This window comes from Pelodiscus sinensis, chromosome 32 (genome assembly GCF_049634645.1).
Source record: "Pelodiscus sinensis isolate JC-2024 chromosome 32, ASM4963464v1, whole genome shotgun sequence".
In the NCBI taxonomy this organism is placed as follows: Eukaryota; Metazoa; Chordata; order Testudines; family Trionychidae; genus Pelodiscus; species Pelodiscus sinensis.
In genome coordinates, this window is record NC_134742.1 from 2,910,183 (window position 1) to 2,934,749 (window position 24,567).

General features: G+C 51.7%; 1 protein-coding gene across 1 annotated transcript in view; it reads right to left on the minus strand.

Annotated features, from left to right (window-relative positions):
• Positions 1-3,878: 3,878 nt before the first annotated feature.
• Positions 3,879-24,567, minus strand: part of LOC102451582 (uncharacterized) — a 43,188-nt gene continuing 22,499 nt past the window's right edge. Inside the window, 6 exon segments of the mRNA XM_075913360.1 lie at positions 3,879-4,468; positions 9,234-9,337; positions 9,426-9,448; positions 12,397-12,627; positions 14,545-14,640; positions 17,592-18,077. Of these exon segments, the coding sequence (XP_075769475.1) occupies positions 3,879-4,468; positions 9,234-9,337; positions 9,426-9,448; positions 12,397-12,627; positions 14,545-14,640; positions 17,592-18,077 (1,530 nt within the window).

A 24,567-nucleotide genomic window follows, 5' to 3' on the forward strand; every position in this document is an offset into this window, starting at 1 on the left:
CCCGACTGGTGGGGAGGCCAATCACCAATCCGAAATACAAATACCCGGAGCTACACAGCTCCCCTGCTTGGCGGTTTGCACAGAGCTGCTCCCTTGTAAGACTGTGCTACAGGTAGCAGGTTCTGGTCCGTAGCTCATAAGGAATTGCTCCTGTAAGATTTCTGTTAGGAGCAGGAGCGGCCCTAGACTAGCTGCCAGCAACTGGCACCCTAGGTAAACCATGCAATCGGTGCCCCCACCTTCAAGCCCCTCAACGATATTGCACCACCATTTGGTGCCCCGTGGTGCCCCATTTAACTTGGCGCTCTAGGTGACCACCTAGTTCGGCTATATGGACAGGCCACCCTGATTAGGAGTAGCACAATCCTACAAGTAGCCATTACCTATAGTTCTTTGTATAGAACTGCACCCTGTAGGACTGTGCTACTGGTAGCAGTTTCTCATACACTTTTTGTAAGAAACTGCTATTATCTGACATTGCTACCGACTGTGGAATAGTTCTACAGGGAGCAGTTACATAGGCTAGGCACAAAGTGTAGGAAACAGCTATTGTCAAACACCAGCTCTAGCCAATTCCTACAGACCCAGAGATTATTATGATTCATGCTTCTCTCTCAGGGCTCCAGTTGAGTCTTAAGCAGCATAGAATAGAGCCCATAAATTACTTCTTGGCTACGTCTAGACTGGCATGATTTTCCAGAAATGCTTTTAACAGAAAAGTTTTCCGTTAAAGCATTTTCAGAACAGAGCATCTAGATTGGCACAGACGCTTTTCCGCAAAAGCACTTGTGGCACAGACACTTTTCCAATCTAGATGTGCTTTTCTGCAAAAAAGCCCCGATCGCCATTTTTGCGATCGGGGCTTTTTTGTGGAAAACAAATCTGGTCTGTCTACACTAGCCCTTTTGCGCAAAAGTTTTGCGCAAAAGGGCCACTTTTGCCCGAATGGCAGCAGCATAGTATTTCCGCAAGAACACTGACAATCTTACATGAGATCGTCAGTGCTTTTGCGGAAATTCAAGCGGCCAGTGCAGACAGCTGGCAAGTTTTTCCGGAAAAGTGGCTGATTTTCTGGAAAAACTGGCCAGTCTAGACACAGCCCTTGTGTCTTGCTTGGGGACCTGAGACACTTTCAGTTAAGAGCTACAAATACTCAAAGCACATATTTCATGTCCATTACACAGTTGCTTTACAATGTTAACAATGAAGCATCAGCTTTCCAGAAATTAGCACAAAACATATACAGGTGGAAACCGGAAGAGATTGGTTCTGTGTGTTCTGTTCTTGATCTGTGCTCCCAGCAACAGATAGGCAGAATCCAGGGATCTCTGCTTAGAGGAATTACAGAATCAGGGGCAGTGTCACACACAACACTTCACAGGGCTTGACTTAAAATTAATCCATATGGTAAGTTTTATTGCTTGCCCACTTGACTGCTTTCAGGGCCTGTAGTTTTGCTGAGACCCACTGAATTCTGATCCATTAGCATTTCTGTCAGTTTTGCTTTGAAATCAAATTTCCACTTCGATCATTTATTTCTATCTCATGGCCATTCCCCTACCCTACTGATGGGAAATCTGGATGATTTGTTCTGACATGTAGAAGTACACAGAACCCTTATTTTGCCAAAGCCGTTCTGGTTACATGCTGTACCCCTTCCCTGCAATCTTTGTCTGCCTTTAGGTCGATTCCTCTTTGGAAAGAACATAAGCTCTTCTACCACATAAATAATAATTGCAAAGTACAGTAATAATAAAAGATAATGGTATGATAACATATGTCAAATGTTACTTGGTAGTATTATCTAATTCACCCCTTTCCACTGGTACAAAAACAAGAGGACATTTAATGAAAATAAGAGGCCACCAATTCAGCTCAGATCAAAATATTTTTCCAAACAGTGCAAAATTTGTCACCAGAACTCATGTCACAAGGTATTATTACAGCCCAGAGTTCAGAAGCGTTTGAAGATTATATGGAGAAAGAACATTCCAATTTACTTATGCAAAGTACAACACACTGCAATAAACCATGGAAATACTGTCTGTAGTGAGGTTTAGCCTTCCATTGAGGCTACGTTTACACTACAGCTATGTCTACACTGGCCAAGAACTTATGCAAATGAGGCACGGCAACGAATATCACAATGCCTCATTTGCATACTTAATGAGCCACCATTTTGCACACTGCTCCTTCTTGCACAAAACCCCCCCTCTCGTGCAAGAGCTGTTCTCAACCAGGAGAGTGGCTCTCATTTGGGCATCCTTGCACCGCAGGTTGGGGGCCAGCCCTGCTCACAGCTCCAGGAAGGTTGCTTTATGCATCCTGGAGTTCTGTAGCCATCCTGGAGTTCTGTAGCCATCCACCACTACATGAGGGTGTGATCTTTGCTGCCATGTCCAAGATCCTCACAACAGCTAACAGAGCACATGGCAGAAGTGCAGGATCCATTCTTTCTTGCTGCAGATGCCGGCATGCACTGCACAAACTAGCTGTTGGAAAAAGATACTAAAGGACAAAGAATCCTCTGGACAAAGTGGTGCTGGATGGGATGTTTTAAATGGTTGCAAGATGCTCCATGCTCTGTTCAGCAGTCCACCATCACCTGGTGTTGCCAGGTACAGTGGGAAACATACCTAAAGTGCATAGCTTCCACTGTCAACAGGGGAACATTGTGAACACTAGGGATGTAATAGTGTAGTCGATTAACCAATTATCCAATAAGCAAAAGTTTATAGATTAATGCTATGGACTACATGCATCCCTCTCCCCTCGCCAGTATATTTTTTAGCAGGCTGGCCAGCAGCCCGGCCAGCAGCCCAGCTCAGTCCTGGCTCACGGAGCCTCTAATTTCACCTAGGAGTCTGTTTACTCCCTTGGCCTTCAAGCTGCCTGGCTCAACCTGTCTCACCGCTATTTACAGGACAGCCTTGCCCAATAGTCCCCCAAAACAACCAAAGGTTTGAAGTCCAAAGCTTGACCCCCTCATGAGTCCTCACAGTGGCTCACTCGCCCAGGTAGCTATTGCTTCCTGCCTCTCCAGACCTTGGCTCACTGGTGTGTCTCAGTTTCACCTCGTCCCTCAGTGTTCCGGGTACTGCTCCTTTGTCCTGGGTTCAACGAGGTCTCCAGAGGCGTCCCGTCTCCAGTCTGAGTGGCTACCTCTAGGTAGGCACTAGGGCTTGCAGGGAGCTGGCTTGGCATGTCCTCTCCATCCGGCTGCCAGCCCAAACTGAGCTGAGCTGCTCTCTTTTATAGTAGTGCAGCCCGAACATGCCCAGTGAGCTAAAGGGGGTGTGGTCTCCTCCTCTGCCCCCAGGGCTGAGTCAACTGCCTCCTGACCAGTGCAGGGTGGTTATGCCCCATCACAGTTGGACAATAGGAAAAACTTTCTAACTGTCAGGTTGGTTAAGCACTGGAATAAATTGCCTATGGAGGTTGTGGAATCTCCATAATTGAAAATATTTAAAAGCAGGGTAGCTAGATAGTCCTGTTGTGAGTGCAGGGGAATGGACTTGATGACCTCTCGAGCTTCCTTCTAGGTCTAGTATTTTGTGATTCTATATGCTTACTCTGACACACATAAACCAGTAAGAGAACACATATAGATCTCCCTGGCTCTGTAATTTCCACTCCGATTCATCTGATGAAGTGGGTTTTACCCATGTAAGCTTATGCCCTAATACACCTGCTGGTCTTCAAGGTGCCACAGGACTCCTCATTGTTTTTGCAGATACAGATTAACGTGGTTCCCCCTCTCAGGCTTCTTTTCCTTAGGCCACAGGCCTGCTCCTGGGAATGGAGATGGGGAGGGGGAGGGTGGGGCAGGCAGGTGATGCCTTTTAAACCATCCCCATGGGAACAGGTCTGTGGACTGGTCAGAGCAGGGAGGGGCTAGTCTGTGCCACTGGGGTCACTGTCAGGGACAGAGACTCTCCAGGCTACACTGGGACCGGGCAGATAATGAGGGGATCTGCATTCCTGTTGGGACAAGGACTGAAATACGGGCGGAGCGTCCCGGAGAAGGTGTCGGTGAACGTGAAGAGATGGGACCCGTCAGTCACATTGTAAAACGAGACCTCACCTGCCTCGTAGTCCAGGAAAATCCCCACCCGCCAGAGCCTGGCGCTCACAGGGAGGGAAGTTGGTGGGGAGGTGGCAGCCATGTATTTCCCATACCTGAGTAAAACAACCCAGCATCCGTTCCCAGGGGAGAGGGTGATCTTTCCCTTCCTTTTCAAAGACTCCCTGCAAATGCCCAGGTCCCACTCAGGCTTGTCCCCCACCTCCACCTGCCAGTAACGCCTCCCGCTGGTGAATCCCTCGGCACCCAGGACACAGGCACAATGATCAAATCTCTCCGGGGTGTCGGGCAGAGCTTGGTGCGCGTCTCCGAGTCTCACACATTTCCCATACGCAGACAGGACGAGTTTGGGATGAACTGTGTCTGGATCCAGAGTCACATCCACTGGGGAGAGAGGCACAGAGTCAGGGCTGGGGGACAGAGGCTGGCCACGGAGATCAAAGGGAATTAGTCCTGGGGCTCAGAGTGGGGTAAGAGGATGGGTGGGGACACGGATGAAGGAAGAGGCAGGTGCGAGGGAGAGCGGGAGGTAAAGGTTAGTACTGGATGCTGGGGGTAAGAGTGTGGTGAGGAGTGGCGTAGGCGCCAGGAGCATGAGGGAGGCAGGCCCTGGGCAGGTACCAGGAGGGCAGAGTGAGGCAGGGTTCTGAAGAAAGAGGGGGTGGCTTGGCAGAGATGATAACCAGTGGGAAAGCTGGATGAGGGAAGGGCCTGGGACAGAGGGGAGGGATGGGCACCAGGGGATTAGACAAGTGGTAAGGGGAACATGTGTCCAGGAGGAGGCGGGGGCGGTGCAATGGGTCATTGCGCAGTACTCATAGGAGACATGCTGCAGTTGGGAGTTCAAGCCTCACCTAGAGCAGTGGCTTTCAGTGCCTGTAGGGCTTCCCTGTCCCTGGGGGACCTGGGATTGCAGCCCAGATGAGAGGAGCAGTGAGAATTCCCCCTTCAGAGGTGGGGGGGTGGTGTAGGTGTGGGGTAGGAGGAGGATAGCTCAGTGGCTTGAGCATTGGCCTGCTAAGCCCAGGATTGGGAGTTCAATCCTTAAGGGGGCCATTTAGGGATCAGGGGCAAATCTGTCAGGGATGGTACTTTGGCCTGCAATAGGTACAGGGGACTGGACTCCATGACCCCTCAAGGTTAGGGTGCCAGGGGAGCAGAGATGAGGGGTAAGAATTGGTGCAACAGACAGGGTTAGGGGCTTGTAACTGTGAGCATAGGGGGCAAGCAGAAGGCCTGGCAGTAGGTGGGGAGGGGCAGGCAGCCAGGCATGAAATGTGGCAAGCAGTATGTTGTTGGGGGGGGGGGTCAAGGGCAGGGAGGGAACAGAAGGGCTGTGCTTGGAGGCCTAGAGCTAGTAGATTTTTGTGGGTTCTGGGGTGGAAATGTGGAAAAATGAGGGGTTCAGTGTATAGGGGAGGGCTTACGTAGAGCAGGCTGTGGGTGGGAAGTATAGTAAGTTGAGGGTCAGTAACATGGAGTTAGCAGGCCTGTAACATGAAAACAGCAACAGGCCTGCAATCTAGTGAGCAAGACTTTGGTTCAGGAGCAACACAGGGGCCAAGAAAGAGTCCCTAGTGATAACTGTGTGATTGGGTAGGTTAGGACATAGGGAGGCACCAGGTACAAACTGTAAGCCAAGAGGGGAGTAGCAGAACATCTTAGTAAGCAATGTCTCTGTACAAAGACTCCCTAGAAACTATGCACATACCAATCTGGGTTCACCAGGTCAAAATTGACAGGATGAAGGATAGAAGGTAAGCCCCCCTTCCATAAGGTGAGGGGTGGTAACTAGGCAACATCGGGGGGCTACCTGGTACATAAAGAAGTGATGCAAGTTGTTTGTTCATGTCTATAAAAGGACACTGCAAATGATGCACTGGACAACCTTGGGGGGGGGGGGGGTGAACTAGGCACCTGAAACAGCAGGAACGGCAGGTGTCAGTGCCTAGACTTACAGAATGCACAGTGGCTTAACGGCAGGTGTCAGTGCCTAGACTTACAGAATGCACAGTGGCTTAACTCTGACTAACCACTATTAATATCTGTTATATGGCAATAGGCCTGCTATGTGTTGGTACCTTGTCAACGTGGACCAAGTGCGCAGTGGTGTAGTATTGTAGAATCTCTGCTACCAACTGTTAGAGCATCTCAATAAACCTGCTTGACTGATTTCAAACCTTGCCTGAATCGGTCATTTCCAGGGACTTTCAGAGATCTCCTGTGCTGGCCCAAGAGCACAGGGTCTAATACTCTAGATAAAGGGAGCACTGACATTGACGCATGCAGCTGAAAATTGATCACCGATGGAGTAGGGGTCCTGTCAGGAGCACACACTGGTGGTACGACAGGAAGTAGTAGGGTGCAAGAGCAGAGTGGGAGTGTGTGGTCTGGAAGGGTGGCTGGATGCTGAGGTGGGGGGTGGGTAGGTTGCTTTGTGCTTGCAAGAACCTCTGCCCACCGCTCCCATTGGCCACAACTCCTGGCCAATGGGAGGAGTGGGAGAAAAGTCTACAGGGCTGTTATTCCCTGAACCAGGGGGAGGAGGAAGGGGAAACGGCAGCATGTGGAGTCACTTCCTTCCCCGCCCCGCTCCAGTCAGAACTGGACACATAGGGGCTTTAGTGATGGCTCCCCGCTGCTTCTCCCGTGTGTGGGTGTGGGGAGCCCTGAGTCTTGCAGCCAAGAGGAAGGGAGGCCAGGGGCTGGATCCAGCTCACGGGCCATAGGTTCCCCATCGCTGCAGTAAATGTAGACTGTACAGGGAGAGAGGCCATCGAACGCTACACTGGATTATACTGTTGAGCCACTAGGCCCTGGGCTACACTAGAGAGTTATTTTGAAATAACCAGGGAAGCATCCAAACTACCACACCCGTTATTTTGAAATATGAGGTGGTTATTCCCTACTGCTTTCCTCGGGGAATAACACTCACTTTGAAATAGTAACTTCGAAATAGCGGTAGCGTGGACTCCCCGCTGCTGCTATTTTGAAATGAATGACTCCCCAGAGCCATTCGAACTAATTACCCCCCGGTGCTTGCCGGGGCTCTAAGTCGAGGTGGCGTGTCCACAGTAGCAGAGCCTGCCTCCGACTGATTGCCAGGTTCCCCCATTGTGGGGACACACGATTTTGGTTTGGTTGTTTTGGGAGTTGGCCATTCCCCCCTTTGCCCCTTCCTGTCCGTGATCCTGGCCCAGTGGGACAGTGAGGGGGAAGGGGAGCAGGCCTGGGCTGCCTCCAGACAGTGAAGGAAGCTGCTTCCCCCACAGCCTGGGGGTCCTGTTCTCCAGAGCCCTGAGCTCCTGGTCCTGCAGCTGGAACCTGCAGAGAGAGGTGATTGCGCTGACCTAGCAGGAGTCACTGCAAGTGATGTGTCTGTTAGAGTTAGGTGCAAAAGGCCAGGGAAAAGTAAATACCTGAGGGTATGTCTACACTACCACCCTGGTTCGAACTAGGGTGGTTAATGCAGGCATTCGAAGTTGCAAATAAAACCCGGGTTTTAAATATCCTGGGCTTCATTTGCATCTTGCCGGGCGCCGCCATTTTTAAATCCCCGTTAGCCTAATTCTAACTACCTACTCCGTGCCGCATGTAGCCACGGGCACGGAGTCCGCACTAATGGGGATTTAAAAATGGCGGCGCCCGGCAAGATGCAAATGAAGCCCGGGATATTTAAATCCCAGGCTTCATTTGCAACTTCGAATGCCTCCATTAGCCTCCCTAGTTCGAACCAGGGTGGCAGTGTAGACATAGGGAAGAAAGGCTGTCAGGGTATGTCTACACTGCCACCCTGGTTCGAACTAGGGAGGCTAATGGAGGCATTCGAAGTTGCAAATGAAGCCTGGGATTTAAATATCCCGGGCTTCATTTGCATCTTGCCGGGCGCCGCCATTTTTAAATCCCCATTAGTGCGGACTCCGTGCCCGTGGCTACATGCGGCACGGAGTAGGTAGTTAGAATTAGGCTAACGGGGATTTAAAAATGGCGGCGCCCGGCAAGATGCAAATGAAGCCCAGGATATTTAAATCCCGGGTTTTATTTGCAACTTCGAATGCCTCCATTAGCCTCCCTAGTTCGAACCAGGGTGGCAGTGTAGACATACCCTGACAGCCTTTCTTCCCTATCAGCTGAATGGAAAATGGGCCTCTGGACGCCTGAGTGGTGAGCACTTGAAACCAGCTCAGACTGTGGGTTACTATAGCTAAGCTGTCCTAACTCTCTTGCATACGTGTGTGTGCGCGATAAAAATCTAACGATCAGTGGGTTTAGCTAAAATCACTTATTTGGATTGATTATTGACCAGATGGGACTGCTATGTGCCCACTGATTTCTCTCACACAGCCAGGCGTGGGCCAGGTACATTACTACTGCTTTGTGTTCTCTGAAACCCACGGTAACACCTCCAGATCAGAGTGCTCCCCCAGCCTTAGCTTCAGGACTGCTGCCGTGCCAGGCTGCTGGTCACAATGTTCCCCACATCATTGGTCCCCATGAGCACAACACAAGTCAATTCCTGCGGTTCAGAAAAAGGTTCAGAAAAGGGCAACACAAATGATTTGGGGTTTGGAACGGGTCCCGTATGAAGAGAGATTAGAAAGACGGGGACTTTTCACCTTAGAAAAGAAGAGACTAAGGGGGAGATGATAGAGGTCTATAAAATCATGACTGATGTAGAAAAAGTGAATAAGGAAAAGTTATTTACTAATTCCCACAGTATAAGAACTAGGGGTCACCAAATGAAATGAATAGGCAGCGGGTTTAAAACAAACAAAAGGAAGTTTTTCTTCACTCAGTGCACAGTCAACCTGTGGAACTCCTTGCCAGAGGACATGGTGAAGACTAGGATTTTAACAGGGTTCAAAAAAGGGCTAAATAGATTCATGGAGGTTAGGTCCATCAATGGCTATTAGCCAGGATAGGTAGGAATGGTGTCCCTAGCCTCTGTTTGTCTGGAGATGGATGACAGGAGAGGAATTATGTGAAGATTACCTGTTGTGTTCCCTCCCTTTGGGGCATCTGGCGTTGGCAATTGTCGGCAGACAGGATACTGGGCTGGATGGACCTTTGGTCTGATCCGTCTGGCCATTCTTACGTATTTCTCCCCACTCACCTGTAACGCAAACCCAGCCCAGTAACTCTCACTCACCGGTGAATCTCTCCAGCATTTCCCTCATGTCAAGGCAGATTTTATACACGTTCTTCAGGGTAGGAGAAACGGCTTTTGGTGGCTGGAGTTTCACATACTCACTCCTATGAAGAAAACATCCCGGTATCATTCAGCTGCTCTGCACCCACATTGCTCATGGGAGCAGAAGGAGAAGCGGACATGGGAACTGACTTGATCAACGCGCTTTTCACATCCTGAAAGGAGAGAGACAGGAAGCTGGGTTAGCACTGGTGCGTAAATCCTGAGTGACTTTCTGTTCTCTACCAGATTTAATCCACAACTGTGAAAGTGGTGAGCACTTGAAACCAGCTCAGACTGTGGGTTACTATAGCTAGGGCCAGCCACCTCGGAGCAGGACGCGCGGCAGTGACCACTGATTTCAGGTGCTCCATCTACCCTGGCTGTGACTCTTGGCAGAGCTGGGTGTCATGTGATAACGGGGCAGACACGGGCAGCCTGAAGTGTGGTGAGCGCAGAATAAGGAGAGCTGTTGGAACACGGAAAGCAGCCGCAGCCCAAACATGCCTCTGTCTGTCCTTCAACCTCCCTGCAGAGCTTCCACCCAAACTGCCCTCAGCCTCCCTCCTGGCTGGCATCCTGTGGCGTGCCTAAGGAGACACCGCCCAGGGACTGTAGCTACACCCCAATATGCAGAGCACCAACGGTGATACTGCTGCAGTTGTGCCACGGTAGAGTCTCGGGTGGAGCTGCTCTGTGTCAACAGGGGGAGAGCTGGCTGGCTCCACATCATGCCCCAGATGCCTCCAGCTGCCAGCCAGAGAGGGTCTCACCCCTTAGTTCCATGCCATTCACTGAGAGCTCCCTTTGACTTGTGGGCACCCCCTGTGTCACACCAGAGCTTCAAGTCTCTGCTCCATCCCCACAGCCCTATCTGTAGGAACTGCCTCCTGCCAGCAGGACCCTGCCTCCACCTACACTGCTCTGTCTATCCCGTGTGGGCCTGCCCCTCTTCCTCCTTTCCCCTCCACCCCACCTGCACTAGCCTACTCCTGACTGCAAAGGCCAGTCCCCACCCACATCAGCTCTCGGCTGGGCAGGTGTACTCCTGCCTGCATAGCCTTCACCTCTATGAGCCTGCCCCTGCCACCTGCATGGACCCACTCCTTCCTCCAGGGCTCTGCCCCCACATTCAAAGTCCCAGCCCCTCCCCACCCACCTGTGTTGGCCTATCTTCACTGGCCAACCCTTTCTGCATCACTCCACCCCCACCCTCCCGGCATCTGCCTGTGCCCAGCTTCTCCTTCTCTCACTTTCACTGGGAAAAGCCACTTTTGGTGTTCAGAGTGCATCTATACTGCACCGTTGTTCCGGAGTAATGGCCATTACTCTGGAAAAGCAATACTAGCGCCCACACAGCAATTGCATTATTTCAAAAGAAAATCGAAATAAGGGAGGGCTTTCTTCTGACATTGGTAAACCTCATTCCACAAGAAATAACGCCTCTTTCAGAAGAGGGTGGCTGCATCTAGACTGGCAAGATTTTGCGCAAAAGCTCCTGCTTTTGCGCAAAAATCTTGCCACTTGTCTACACTGGCTGCGAGTATTTGCGCAAGAACACTGACCTTGTACTGTACAAAATCAGTGCTTCTTGCACAAATACTCTGATGCTCCCGCTCAGGGATAAGCCCTCTTGCGCAAGTACTCTTGAGCAAGAGGGCCAGTGTAGACAGGCAACATTAATTTCTTGTGCAAGAAAGCGTGATGGCTAAAATGGCCATCAGAGCTTTCTTGCACAAGAGAGCATCTACACTGACACGTATGCTTTTGCGCAAAATATGTGCTTTTGCACAATTGCATCTGTGCCAGTGTAGATGCTCTCTTGCGCAAATACTTTTAACAGAAAAACTTTTCCATTAAAAGTATTTGCGCAAAATCATGCCAGTCTAGACGTGGCCCACGTGTGTGGATGCTCCACTGCTGCTATGTCAAAATAACTCCTCACCAGGGCCATTCTAAGTTATTCCTTACCAGTGCCTCCTGGGGCTCTAAATTGAGATAGCACATCCACATTATGGGAGCCTGCCTCCAACTAATTTTGAGGCTTCCTTGCAGTGTGGATGTGCTATTTCGAAATAAGCTATCTTCCAGAAGGGATCTCCCGGAATAGCTTTTTCCAAAAGAAGCTTGCAGTGTAGACGTACCCTAAGTCCCTACCAGGCAAAGATGCCACTGTGTCTGCGTGTCCCTCAAACGCAGGCTGTTTGTGTCTGTGCTGACAAGGCCTCATAGAATCACAGAATCCTAGGGCTGGAAGAGACCTCAGGAGGTCATCGAGTCCAGCCCCCTGCCCAAGGCAGGACCAATCCCAACTAAATCAATGCAGCCAGGGCTCACGCTTTTACATGTGCAGGCCCACTGATGGGGCGGGCAGAGAGGGCAGTTGCTCTGGGGCTGGGGGTGTGTCATGATCATGAGGGTTAGCCAGCAGCCTGGGGACTAAGGGGTTAACTGCACCTGAGCCAGGTGGAGTGGCCAATAGGAATGTAGGTAGGAATTTCAAACTGGAACAAAGGAATTTTTGGGTTTTCTCCCTCCTTTGTCCTGGGCAGTTCCTCTCCAGCTACTGAGAGAGACAGACATGTCTCTCTCCAAGAAACCATTCTTCACTTTCTCTAAGTAGGGTAAAGTTTAGATAAATCTGTCCGGTTTTATTGTTTGGGAAGTGGGATCTGATGTCTGTGCACTTTTAAAAAATGTTTTGGCTTCCCTTTGTAATTAAGTTCTAGGCTCATGGTGGAGTTTCTCCATGGCTGCGTCTAGACTGGCAAGTTTTTCTGCAAAAGCAGCTGCTTCCAGTCTCCCCTTCCATCCCTGCAGCCTTAAACTCTTCGGTCCCTGATTAGCTCCCAGGAATGAGTGTCAAATCCCATCTCCAGGACGTGTCTGACAGTTTTCTGACACAAACACAAGTGAGGCTGGAGGGGGGAGATTTGCTGGGCCCCTGGGCAAGGTGGGCGAGGGAGGGGCAGCTCCATGCTCCTGGAATGGCTGGGGCCTCCCTCTGGCAGAAGGGGCAGGGCTGGGGGCCAGCAGACCTCAGCGCTGCCTTGAGTACGCTGCATCAGGGTTCCCAGCCTTAGTCCCCAGGCTGCTGGCTAACCCTTATGATCATGATCATTACCTGCAGCAGCGTAATGTCTGGTTGCTGACATTTCTCCTCCATCTCGGTGATGAGGTTGATCAGAGCAGCGTTTTGCATCGAGAGCTTCGTTATATTGTCCTGTAGTCTCCGCAGAGTCTCCTCCTCCTCCGCCGCCAGTCTCCGCAGTAGCAGCTGCTCCTCCGCATGCAGCACCCGGTGCAGTGTCTTAAACTGACCTGCGATCAACCGTCTCTGAGTCTCCACTGTGATCTTTAGTAACAAATGAAGACGGAACAAACCCTGGGAGCCAGGTCTGGTGCTTGCTCAGCTGAGCCTGCCTTGTGGATCAGGGAGCCAGGCTGCTGGTCATGGGCAGCAGGGATCATGAACTCACTTAGGGTACATCTACACTGTGTGGCTGTGTCTAGACTGGCAAGTTTTTCCGCAAAAGCAGCTGCTTTTGCAGAAAAACTTGCCAGCTGTCTACACTGGCTGCGTGAATTTCCGCAAGAACACTGACTTCCTACTGTCTGAAATCAGTGCTTCTTGTGGAAATACTATGCTGCTCCTGTTCAGGCAAAAGTCCCTTTTGCGCAAAGCTTTTGCACAAAATGGCCAGTGTAGACATCTCAGATTTGGCTTTTTTGCGCAAAAAAGCCCCGATCGCAGCTTTTTTGCGGAAAAGCGTGTCTAGATTGGCACGGACGCTTTTCCGCAAAAAGTGCTTTTGTGGAAAAGCATCCGTGCCAATCTAGACGCTCTTTTCCGCAAATGCTTTTAACGGAAAACTTTTCCATTAAAAGCATTTGCGGAAAATCATGCCAGTCTAGACGTAGCCTGTGTGTCTTCACAAGCCGCCCAGTATTTCAAAGTATTTTTCAAAATAGCGGGTGCGCTATTTCGGGATTCTGGTAACCCTTGTTCCATGAAGATTAAAGGATGTCAAACAGCCTATTTCAAAATTCGATCGAAATAAGAAAATCTTATTTTGAGTTTCAGGTGCTATGTAGGCGCACCTTTATTAGGTAGGGATAACAGCCTTGCTCAGGGGCTGTGGAGTATTCGAAAAGTAATTCTGACATGTAGACTGGGCTCATTGCTAAGCCTTATGCTGGGGTTACTTTTCAGCCCAGCCCATGCTAGTACAAGGTACTCCCACGAACTGCTGAAAACACTGAGCACTGGGGTAATTTGCAGAGGACGCCAAACTGCTCAAGATTGTTAAGACCAAAGCAGACTGTGAAGGGCTTCAAAAGGATCTCACCAAACTAAGTGACTAGGCAACAAAATGGCAAATGAAATGTAATGTTGATAAATGTAATAATGTTTTAATGTTGAAAAAATAATCCCAGCTATACATACAATATGATGGGAACTAATTTGGCTACAACTACTCAAGAAAGAGATCTTGGAGTTATTGTGGATAGTTCTCTGAAAACATCCACTCAGTGTGCAGCGGCAGTCAAAAAAGCAAACAATGTTCAGAATCATTAGAAAAAGAATAGAGAATAAAACAGAGAATAATTTACTGCCTCTATATAAAACCATGGTACCCCCACATCTTGAATGCTGCATACCTATGTGGTTGCCTCATCTCAAAAAATATCTCTTTGGAAAAAGTTCAGAAAAAGGCAACAAAAATGATGAGGTGTTTGGAATGGGTCCCATATGAGAACAGATTACTAAGTTTGTGAGTTTTCATCTTAGGGTGCATCTAGACAGCACCTTTCTGTCGGAATAAGATACGCAATTTGCGCTATGAGTCTAGGTCGAAAGAGCTTATTTTGAAATTTGGTGCTGTATAGTCTTGTGCTTATTGGATAATCGACTAGTTAACTAGTCACTTACATCTCTAGTCCTTATTGCTACCAGCATCATCTAGCACATGGGCTACATACGGGTGGGATGAGGCAATGGGTTCAGATGCAAACACTGTGCCCACTGCGGTAAATATGACCCATCTCCCTCCTGCTTCCAGAGAACCCTGGGATGAGTCCAGCCCATGAGCCAGGAGCTGTCCTTCCCCTCATGACTGCTGCCCTGGGATTCCCACCAGTTTCCGGCTCCTGGCACCATGTTACCATCCTGGGGCAAACAGCCAGAGCAGGTTGTAACTTCTCTGCAGCTTCACATCCCCAAGAACACTGCAGGAGGAAGAGCTCCAGGAGGAATAAATCCGACACCTACTAGCCACTCTGAGGTTTTCTTCTCCTCTTCTGATGCCAGCACCAGGGCCTCCTCCAGCTCCTGCCTCAGATGGCTCAGGGCTCTCTGAAGTTTCTCCTGCAGAGGTGTCACATGTGAATCGTGGGAGGAGGGTGAGAAATCACAGATAAGAGACAGACCAGTGCATTGTAGCCAGAAGGTGCAGCCTGGGGAATATTCTTGGGCAGGGACCCCTGGGAGGGAGGGAAATCCCCAGGAAGCAAGGTGGAGAATCTCAGCTGCAGGACTTTCCGTGCCGTTAGCTAGGATTGCACTGTCTTGCTAGCCTGACGGGTGGTGAGCCAAGCATGTGGGAACTGCTCGGTGCTCTGAGCAGCCAGAAATCAAATCCATGGGCCAGACAAGCGTGGAGTCAGCAATCGGAACTCGAGCAGAGAGACCCTCTTGCTTTATCGGCCTTGACAGCTGCGCCTGTCCTGCCTCAGAGAGCAGAAACAAGCAAGGCTGCGTGTGGAGAAGAGGAAGCCAGTCAAGCACTATATTAGAATGGGCCTGAGGGACACGTGTTTTATTTTCCTGGACTGCCCAGCAGAGTCCCGTATGGAGCCTCGATCTGCCAAGGCAAGATAGCGGGAGAGGAGCAGTTATACAATTCAGGAGTATTCATACTTAATTTAGTGCCCAGAGGCCTTGGCTCCACCGGGCTGGGCACATTACAAAGCTAGAAGGCCACATGGCCATTGCTCTGAAAAGACGGACCAATTACAGTTCATAGCTGGAGCATGTGCGTATTTTCCTCGGTATGCACATAGGAGTGGGGCTGATTTATTAAAAACTCCTGAGGAAGATGTTTTCAGGCACGGGGTGGGGGGCACGCACCAGGGGAAGAGAGCACTTTATGTAACTAACAGGATCCTTTCTGGAATGGGGAATTCACCTAGAATTGCCTAGTGGTCTAGTTCGGATGAGGAAAATCAGCAGCCTTTGCAGAAACAGCTTAAAACATTTCTCTGTGGTATCACCACTTGGAACTAGGTAGGGACTCTAGTCTCACGGCTGGGGTGGGTCAGGCTGTCCTCTAACCTGACGCTGGAAAGTGATATTTAAATATTTTCCTACAAGCAGCCGTGGGTGTCCATGGCTGAAGTGTGGATGCTGCAGGAGGCAGGGCCAGATGAAGCAGAGGCCCTATAAACTCAGGCCGAGGCCCCAGCTCCTGCAGTACATCAGGCTCCTGGCTTCCATTACAAGGGAATTGCCAAGGAAGCACTGGACACATTCCCTGAGCATGACACCTGCCTGAGCCTGCACAGAGCCTGGGCCAATTCTCCCTTCCACGTGTAGGGGGCATGGACACCAAGCCTTACTGCTCTGGGAGCCCAGCCAACACCTTCCCAGCAGGAGGATGTGGTTGTGGGGGGCAGAGGAGCAGCCCCTGTCTCCCCACCCCGTCAGAGTCACCCCGTTTGCTGGGGCAGCCTGTCCTTTTTCCTGTCTCTCTTGGAGGAGGTGGGAGGAGATCCCTGATGCAGGGCCTGTGGGCATAAGGGAGCTCTCTTCCCCTTGTGCTCCTGTATTGCTAGAGCCCCCAAGCTGCTCCCCCTACCTGCCAAAGAGGTTGCAGCAGACAGCCCTTGAGTGGGTGGCCCCTTCCAAAGCCACTGCCAGGGAAGGAGGGAGCCAGTGTCACGCAGGGCGCCATGACAGGGTGTGATGCCTGGGCCGCCCCAACCCCTCCCTGTGTGAAACACGCATTTCGGTAGCAAAGCTGGGAGAACGCCCTGGGCAGAGGCTGCAGGGCCCTTGGGCATCGTCTGGCTGATCCTAGGGGAGACTCTCCCCTCTCAGCTGCTACTCTCAGAGCTGCCTCAGGAGCTCGGGAGTGTCGCTGTAGGTTCAGGACACTGAGGCCAACCCCCACCCCAGCTGCCCTTAGTGCTCCCTAGGGCATGGGGGGGGGGGCTTAAAATGAGTGGAGACACCTAGCATCCGGGATCTGGCCCCTTCTTCCGTGTCCCTCCCCCCACTGCCTCATTTCCCACTCATCTCAGGGCAGCTCCCCATGTCCAATTCCCCTCCCCCACAGGCCCCACATCCCTGCCTTTGGGCCCCTCCTCAAATAGCCCTTCGCACAGAGCCCCCTCCCCCGCCCCACACACTGTGCTGGCTAACACCTCAGTGAGCTGTGGGTCCACAGAAAGTGCCCTGAGAATCTCATGCAATTCCTCCTTGATACTGCAAAGAGGCGAACAAGGCCCAACCCCAGTGTCTCAGCCAGCCCCTCGGGCCTCACCCACACCCTGGAAAGGGAAGGGAACAAGTCCTGGTTTCCCTCCACTCAGAAGCCCTAAGGGGGTGGTGGTCACCTCACGCTGAACACCCTGTCTCTCCCAGAGACAGAAGCGGTTGGCTCCACTCTACACGGCCCTGCTGTCAGGGGGCCGGGAAGCCAACTGGACCCCTCACTGTCCAGCCTAGCACTACCTGGATCGACCTCCCTTAAACCAGCTCAGTTCCCACTGGCCCCCAGCCGCTGGCTCTGGGGAGGAACACAATGGGGTCTTGCTGGGATTCCTTCAGGAACAGCATCTGTGATTCCTGTTAATCCCCATGCACTTGGGCCTCCCTATGTCCTTCCATGCGCGACCTAACTTACACTAACGAGGTTGCTGAGTTAGTCTGTAACAGGATAAACTTTAAAAAACCAACAAATGGTCTGGTAGCACTTTATAGACTAACAAAACATGTAGATGGGATCATGAGTTTTTGTGGGCACAACCCACTTCTTCAGATGAAGTGTCTAAGTGGGCTGTGCCCACGAAAGCTCGTGATACCATCTACATGTTTTGTTGGTCTATAAAGTGCTACCAGACTATTTGTTTTTTTTTAAGTTTATCCCAATTTACACAATCATACAGTTATCAGTAGGGCCCCTTTCTTGGCTGCTGTGTAACTGAACCAAAGTCTTGCTCACTAGATTGTAGGCCTTTTGCGGTTTTCATGTTACAGGCCTTTACTCAGGCCTGCTGACTCCATCTTCCCAGCCCTCAACTTACTACAATTCCTACCTTGTAACTCTGGGAAGCTTCTTCGACGGGGAGGACTGGGTGAGCCCGGTGAGCCCGGGACTCCCTGCAAACAACACAGATGGCCTCTCCGTCCTCCTCGCAGAAGAGCTGGAGCTTCTGCTGGTGCGTCTCACACAGATTCTCCTCCTGCGCTTTCCAGGGCTGTAACCTCAGTGTTTTGATACTCTCCACGATATCGGCCAGCTGCCTGTTGGGACGCAGTGTCTGTTGCTGGAAGGGGGCTCGGCACTGAGGACAGGGGAGCGCTGTGCCCAGTTCAGGCTCCCCTCGCTCACAGAACTGGGTGAGACAGGCTCGGCAGAAGTTGTGCCCGCATTCGATGGTCACTGGCTCCGTCAGATACTCCAGGCAGATGGAGCAAGTGGCTTCTTCTAACGCTGTCCCCAGGGGTGTCAGAGAGGCCATGGCTGCCTGTGTCTTGTGGACAGCTGGTCCCCTTGCTTCGTGGATTGGCTCTTTGTAGGCCTAGAATGAGCTGAGGAGGAGGGTGGAAAGGGGGGCTCCCACAGAGAAAGGAAAAGTGAATTGGGGAGATAAGAGAACAAATAAGAAAATACAATTGACCTTCCATACGTTACTGGAATAATCAGAACACAGAATTTAGAGCACTTGGTTTGTCAACATCAGCTCCTTACTGGAAGGAGGCCTCTGTCTGAGGAACAATTTGGCCAAATGTCTCTAAGTTGCACCATTAATACGCTGGCCCCAACATGGCCCAATACTTAAAACAATCTTAGTCTGCAGGGTTTTTTAAAGAGCTTTATCAGCTCTTAAAGGAAACTCCGCTGGTGCTGCACATCTTCCAACAGGTGCTCATCTCTGAAGAGGTCCATGGTGCTGTGCACTTGTTCGGGTGTATAATATAGGCATGGGGGGAGGGGGTCAGGGTGCAGGATTCAAGTGTGTGGGGAGGGCTCAGCATAGGGGGCTGAGAGGTTGGGGAGGCTGGAGCTGGGCTGCCCATTCCTCCAAGGTTCCTTGCAGGGGGTGGGACCAGCACTGGGCTGTCTGCCCCGCAAGGAAGCTGGTCACGAGAGAGAGAGAGAGAGAGAGAGAGAGTGTGTGTGTGTGTGTGTGTGTGGAGGGGGGGGGAGGAGCTGAGCTGGGCTGCCAGACCCCTGGCCAGCTGGAAGCTCTTTAAGGGAGGAAGGGCTGGGGCTGGGCTTCCCGGCTCCCTCAACTAGTGGGCAAGGGCGGGCAGCTGGGTCTGTGCTGCCCAGCGCTCCCAGCTCACTGGCCAGCAGCTCCAGGGGGATTGGCTTAGGAGCTATGTGGTCGACCTGGCCTCAGAGCTGCCGCTCCCAGCCACTGTGTGGGGCTCCAGCCCCTGCCTGAGTAGCCGCTGCTGCCACCCCCTACGTGGCGGCTACAGCTCCATCCTCTGCCGGGACCATCTGAGGAGCCACCATCACCTACCGTGTGGTGGCTCTGCCCACCACGCAGCCCGGCCAGTGGGCTGAGGCATCCCGCCTGCCATAGCTGGAACCGGGCTGGTGAGGCTGCCCCAGCAGGGACTGCCTCACTGCACCCCGGCTCCAGCCAGACCAAATAGGGGGCAGGGCAGTCCCCCCCCCCCCTTCCAGTCCAGCAGGAATGCGAGTGCTGCTGCGCGTGAGGTCGGGGGGGGGCATGTTTTGTGTGCAGCTGTGCAGCTTAGTGGGAACCCTGCTCCCCATGGGGAGCTCACAGCCTGGAACATGGCATGGACCCCCTGCTCAGACTCCCCCTCCCCCCCTCCCCAAAAGGTGGACCCTTCCTGAATCTCCCACTGTGAAACAGGAAGTGAGAACAAATTAGAGACCGGACAAGGGGCCTTGTGAATCACCCAAGGGTGGGGGGGGCGCTACTGGAAAATCTAACGGACTGAGCAGAGGAAGCGGGGGGGGGGGGGCTGTGCATCATGGGGGGAGGGGCGAGGTGTTTCAGGGGGTCTTTGGTCATGAGTGGCAAGGAAAGGGCTCCATATAGGCTATTCCCTCCCTGGCCTGTTCCCCTCTCCAGCTGTGGAAGGGGTTGGGGGGAGGGGACTTGGGGACCCCCTCAGCTCCAAGGGATCCTCTCATGACCCAGCCTCCCCTCGATCCCTGTTGCATGGGCAGGGTCCCCGTCTCCAGGGCACTGCTGCTGTCGCCTTTAATAGCACAACAGCGAGAGGGGGGTTGGGACTCCGCTGCGTCCTCCTGACCAGACGTGCAACGTTTAGCACCAGTCCTGCTCCCCGCCCTGCTCAGAGTTCACCTGGCGAGTCCCAGCGCTGCTGCCCTCCCTGAGCCCTTCCCCCTCCCAGCTCTGCTCCCCCGAGTGCCTGCAGGAGCTGATCCAGTTCTGGGAGAACCAACACCCTGGGATGGGGCTAGAGACCAAGTCTCCCCCAGCCAGAGGGGTGGGGGCAGCAGGGGGAGGAAGGAGACAGGGAGAGAGACTGGAAGGGCAGGAGGAGTAGTAAGTGGGGAGGAAGGATCCCAGCTCCCCAATCTGTCCAGCAACAGGGAATGGGAGGGGAGGTTTCAAGTCCCTCTGTGCAGATGCCCCAGGCATGAGGCTTGGGGGGGGGGGGGGGAGCTTCTTTCCTAGAGGGAACCTCACCCCTAGGGGCTCCATCTGCACAAACCTCACCCCCCGAGGACAAAAACTTCGGTGGTTCCAAACAAACCCAGAAGCGGAACCAGGTGCATCCCCTTGGTTATAGATGGGCCTGCCCAGCTGCTGTCCTACCCTGGGCCCCTGGCTCAGATGAGCCTGGCTGCCCCCCTCCTCCCTGATGTGGAGCAGAGATCCCTCCCCTTCGGGACGTGCAGGCAGCAGTGGGATCCCCCATCAGCCCTGGCCCAGCTGCACAGAAACAAATCGCTCTAGGGAGATTCTGAGACGCACAGGGCTCTGAATCGGTCTCCCCAGGGTGAGGGCCCTGTCCAGGCTCCAAACCTGAATGAAGAGCTGGCGGGGGAAGGGGCTGTCGCCTTACCGACTGTCTCTGGGCTCAGTGTCTCGCCAGGCTCTGGCTGTCCATGGGAGCTGCCAGGTCCCCCATGCGTCTCCTCAGCTCCGTGCCTCCCTGCGTGCCCTGGAGTGAGCAGCCCTGTGTTACATCTGCCCAAAGTGCCACCCATCATCATGGGGACCTGGGAAGAGAGACCCTCCCATGACCAGCCGCACCCACCTTGCCAGGGTGTGTCCTCCTCCACCCCGCTCTGCACAGAGCAGCTGCCGCAGAACGGGCCAAGGCCTCCTGCTCACACCTGCATGAACCAGGAAGAACAGGATTAATTTCACTTCCCTGTTCCCCTAAAAGTGCTGCCCTAACAGCGACTGGCCACTCCCCCTTCTGTACCTGCCAGCTGCCTCCTGCTGAGGGCAAAGCTCTGGAGTCATGGGGGACAAGGAGCCATGTCCCATCCTCATGTCAGCCGGTTCCCGTGCCACTGCCTCTCCTCAGCTCCAGCCAGGATCACGGGTGGTGGGTATCAGAGGTTGGGGGAGAGGGTCTGCATCTCCCTGTGATGGGCATCTGCCCTGCACTAGCCCTTTAAGGGTAAAATCTCAGCCCTGGCAAAGGGCTGAGCACAAAGCCCACAGCTGAGGCAAATATTACCAATTAGGGCCCAGCTGGGGGCTATATAAATAAGGGCTCCAGGAGGCGAGAGAAGATTGACTTTGCCCAGGTGAGAGAGCAAGGGGGACCTGGCTGCAAGGGAAGCTAGGAGCTTCCTAGGGCAGGGCAGGGCAGGGGAGCGGAGCGGAGCTCAGCTCTGATTTGTCCTCACTCCCAGGCTGCAGGGCCTGAGGCAAGGTCTAGTATACTGGCCTGCAGGGGGGCAATACTCCCCCTTTATTGAGAACACAATGGCAAAGCAGTTAGCATATATTTACATAGACAGGTATGTGCACACACAGGCTGGCTACATCTAGACTACATCCCTTTTTTGTAAAAGGGATGTAAATTAGATGTATTGCAATTGCTAATGAAGCGGGGATTTAAATCTCCCCTGCTTCATTAGCATAAAAATGGCTGCTGCTCTTTTTTCCCACATGGAGCTTTGCTGGAACAAAGCACCAGTCTAGATGCTGATCTTGTGGAAAATAAAGCCTTTTCTGGAAGGTCCCTTATCCCTCTTGAAATAAGGGACAAGAGATCTTTTGGAAAAGGCTTTATTTTCCCCAAGATCAGCATCTAGACAGGCGCTTTGTTCCGGCAAAGCTCCGTGCGGGGGGGGAAGTGGCAGCCATTTTTATGCTAATGGAGTGGGGGAGATTTAAATCTCCACTTCATTAGCAATGCGATACGTCGAATTTACATCCCTTTTATGAAAAAGGGATGTAGTCTAGACGTAGCCTTAATAGAAAAACTTTTCTGTTAAAAGTATTTCCGCAAAATCATGCCAGTCTAGATGCACCCGCTGTTATGAAGGCCAAAAGTAAGAGGGCTCAACAAAGAGCTAAATAAGTTCATGGAGGACAGGCCCGTCAGTGGAGGTTAACCAGGATGGGCAGGAATATATCCTGAGCTTCTGTCTGTTAGACGTTGGGAATGGGCGACAGGAGATGGATCGTTTGGTGATCCCCCGTTCACTCCCTCTGGGGCACCTGCATTGGCTGCTGCCGGCAGACAGGATACTGGCCTAGATGGGCCTTTGGTCTGACCCAGAATAGCTGTTCTTATGTTCTGCAACCAAAGGGATGAAGTCGGGAGGTCTGGGCAGAATTTGTGCAGGGGCCAAAGCATGTCCAGAGGAGCAAAAAACAAGGGAAGGGGAGGAATATATGGGCAAAATTAGAGACATGGGTGCAGGAGAGGTTTGGAGGTGCCCTGCCTGCACAGGGCAAAACCCAAAGATAGGGAGGGGGCTAAGGGGATCAAATTTACCACAAATGGGGTGAGCCATCTGCCCTGGTTGCCAAAATACGTTGTGGATGGCTTGGGATTGCTGGCAGGGCCATCCCAGCCCTTCCCCCCTAATGTTACACAACTCCACACTCATGGGCAGTGGGTGAAGGTAGGGCAGGGAGAAGCAAGCCTCAGCCCACCCCCACAGGAGCCAAGCTGCCCCCTAGCACCACAGGGAAGTGGGGTAGCACAGAGCCCCAGCCTCCCCTGCCCTGTAGCACAGGGACAGCCGGTGCTTGTGTGCATTAACACTCTGCTCTCAGTACATCTAGTTAGCGTTCTGGGGACAGAGTGTAGGCAAGGCCAGGCTGGCGGTTTGGGAAAGCAAAGACTCCCCTGCCTATGATACCCGCCACCTCTGCCCATGCTTACCTACAACAGCTCTTCTCCGTCTGCAGTGGCACAATCAGCTGCCCACAGAAGGCGCCCACAGGGTAATACAGCAACTGAGCAAGGATTTCGTGGCTTGCAGGAGCAGCTAAAACTTGGACCTGGGTGCCTATATCTGAGGGTGAGGTGCCTAAATCTCTTTGTGGAGCTGGATTCCAAATCACATACCAGGGCATTGGTCTTCTGATGATGCTACGTGCTTTAGAATATAATCAAACCATTATTTGTGGCGTTTGCCCTAGTGCACAGAAAAGCAGAAATACAAGACTTTTTAAAATCATTCTTGCAATGAGGTGTCCTGTGGCACCTGGCAATGTGAATTGGCTGGTACCGATACAGTCAGCTCAGCTGTGTCTGAAGAGAAGATCTGAATTGCCTCAAAGGACGATATAAGATGATTGCCAAGATCCCAGTTCCTGTTAGTTTACTTTCAAATTCAGCCTGTGCTGCAAGAGGAAATCAGAGGAAGTAGTTTTGAATAACAGCACTACAAATTATTTAAAAGCCTGGAAGAAAACAACAGTGATTATCATCCACACGCTCTTGTTTTGTAGCCAAAATCAACTGCACATTGATTAAATGACATAGTCCTTAAAATACAAGCTAGCCCCACAAACCAGATAAAGAGTTTAATTTTCAATAGACTTTATATATTTTTTATAGCGTGTAATAAACCATCTTTTTTTTTTCTGAGCTTGAGGGGTAACAGCACAAAGTTAAGAAATCTGAGGAGACTTGGTTTTGCTCTTTCTGAAACCCTCCATTGTGTATAGTCAAAGTACATTTCAGATCATTTCCCTAACAGTCCCACCAGTTTTTTACAGCTTGTTGATTTAGTTCTTGATTTTGTTCCAGCTTTATCCTGCACTTGGTGAAGGCAAAGGGAGATTTGTAACAAACAGACTTCCTGTATTTGGACTAAGAAAGAAATAACCCCACCCACCCTTCTTGTTGCTTCCTGTCTGTTCTCTCTGCAGTTTTCTACCTCTGACTGTACTTTTTGTTTCTGATACTTTCACAGGAAGTCTAATTAAAACCACAATCAATCAAACAGAATAATCCTTTGTGCATTTAAAATCAACAGTAATGAAATGTGCCCACAGCCAAAGCAGCTGTCACAGTATGTTGCGGAGTAGGGATGGAATGAATTGCTGAACGGGAGGTCAGAGTCCTGCATGAGATTAGCCAACAAGGAGGGGCAGTCTCCCCTTTTTGTGTGTATGCACTAAGTGCACTACAACACTGGAGGAATCTGTATGACACACCATATTTTTATCCTGTCAGCAAGTCAGTGTTGCCTTGAAGAGTTGCGGCCACGTTGTTGTGGAAGGGTGGCTCCCAAGGGTGAGTTTTATGAGGTGTGGCAACACTTCAAAATGCTACAGTGGCACCGGGTAGCAGCTCGGTGTAGACACAACCTGTGCTTCTGGGTAGAAGTTGCCTGCTGGCATAGGTCATTGGCTGCCCAAGAGGTGAAACCTACATTAGTGGAAGAATTCTGCCAACATAGTGCTGTCTACATGTGGTCTCAGACAAGCTTAACAATTTGGCCCAGGGAACAGCCTGCTGCTGCTGGCCTGTTCCATTTTAAATTATTTCTGTGAGCACTTTGCTGTTGTTTACAGCCCCACCCTTATTTGGTCTCTGAGTCCAAGCTCATTCCCATGCTCTCAGCTGGCT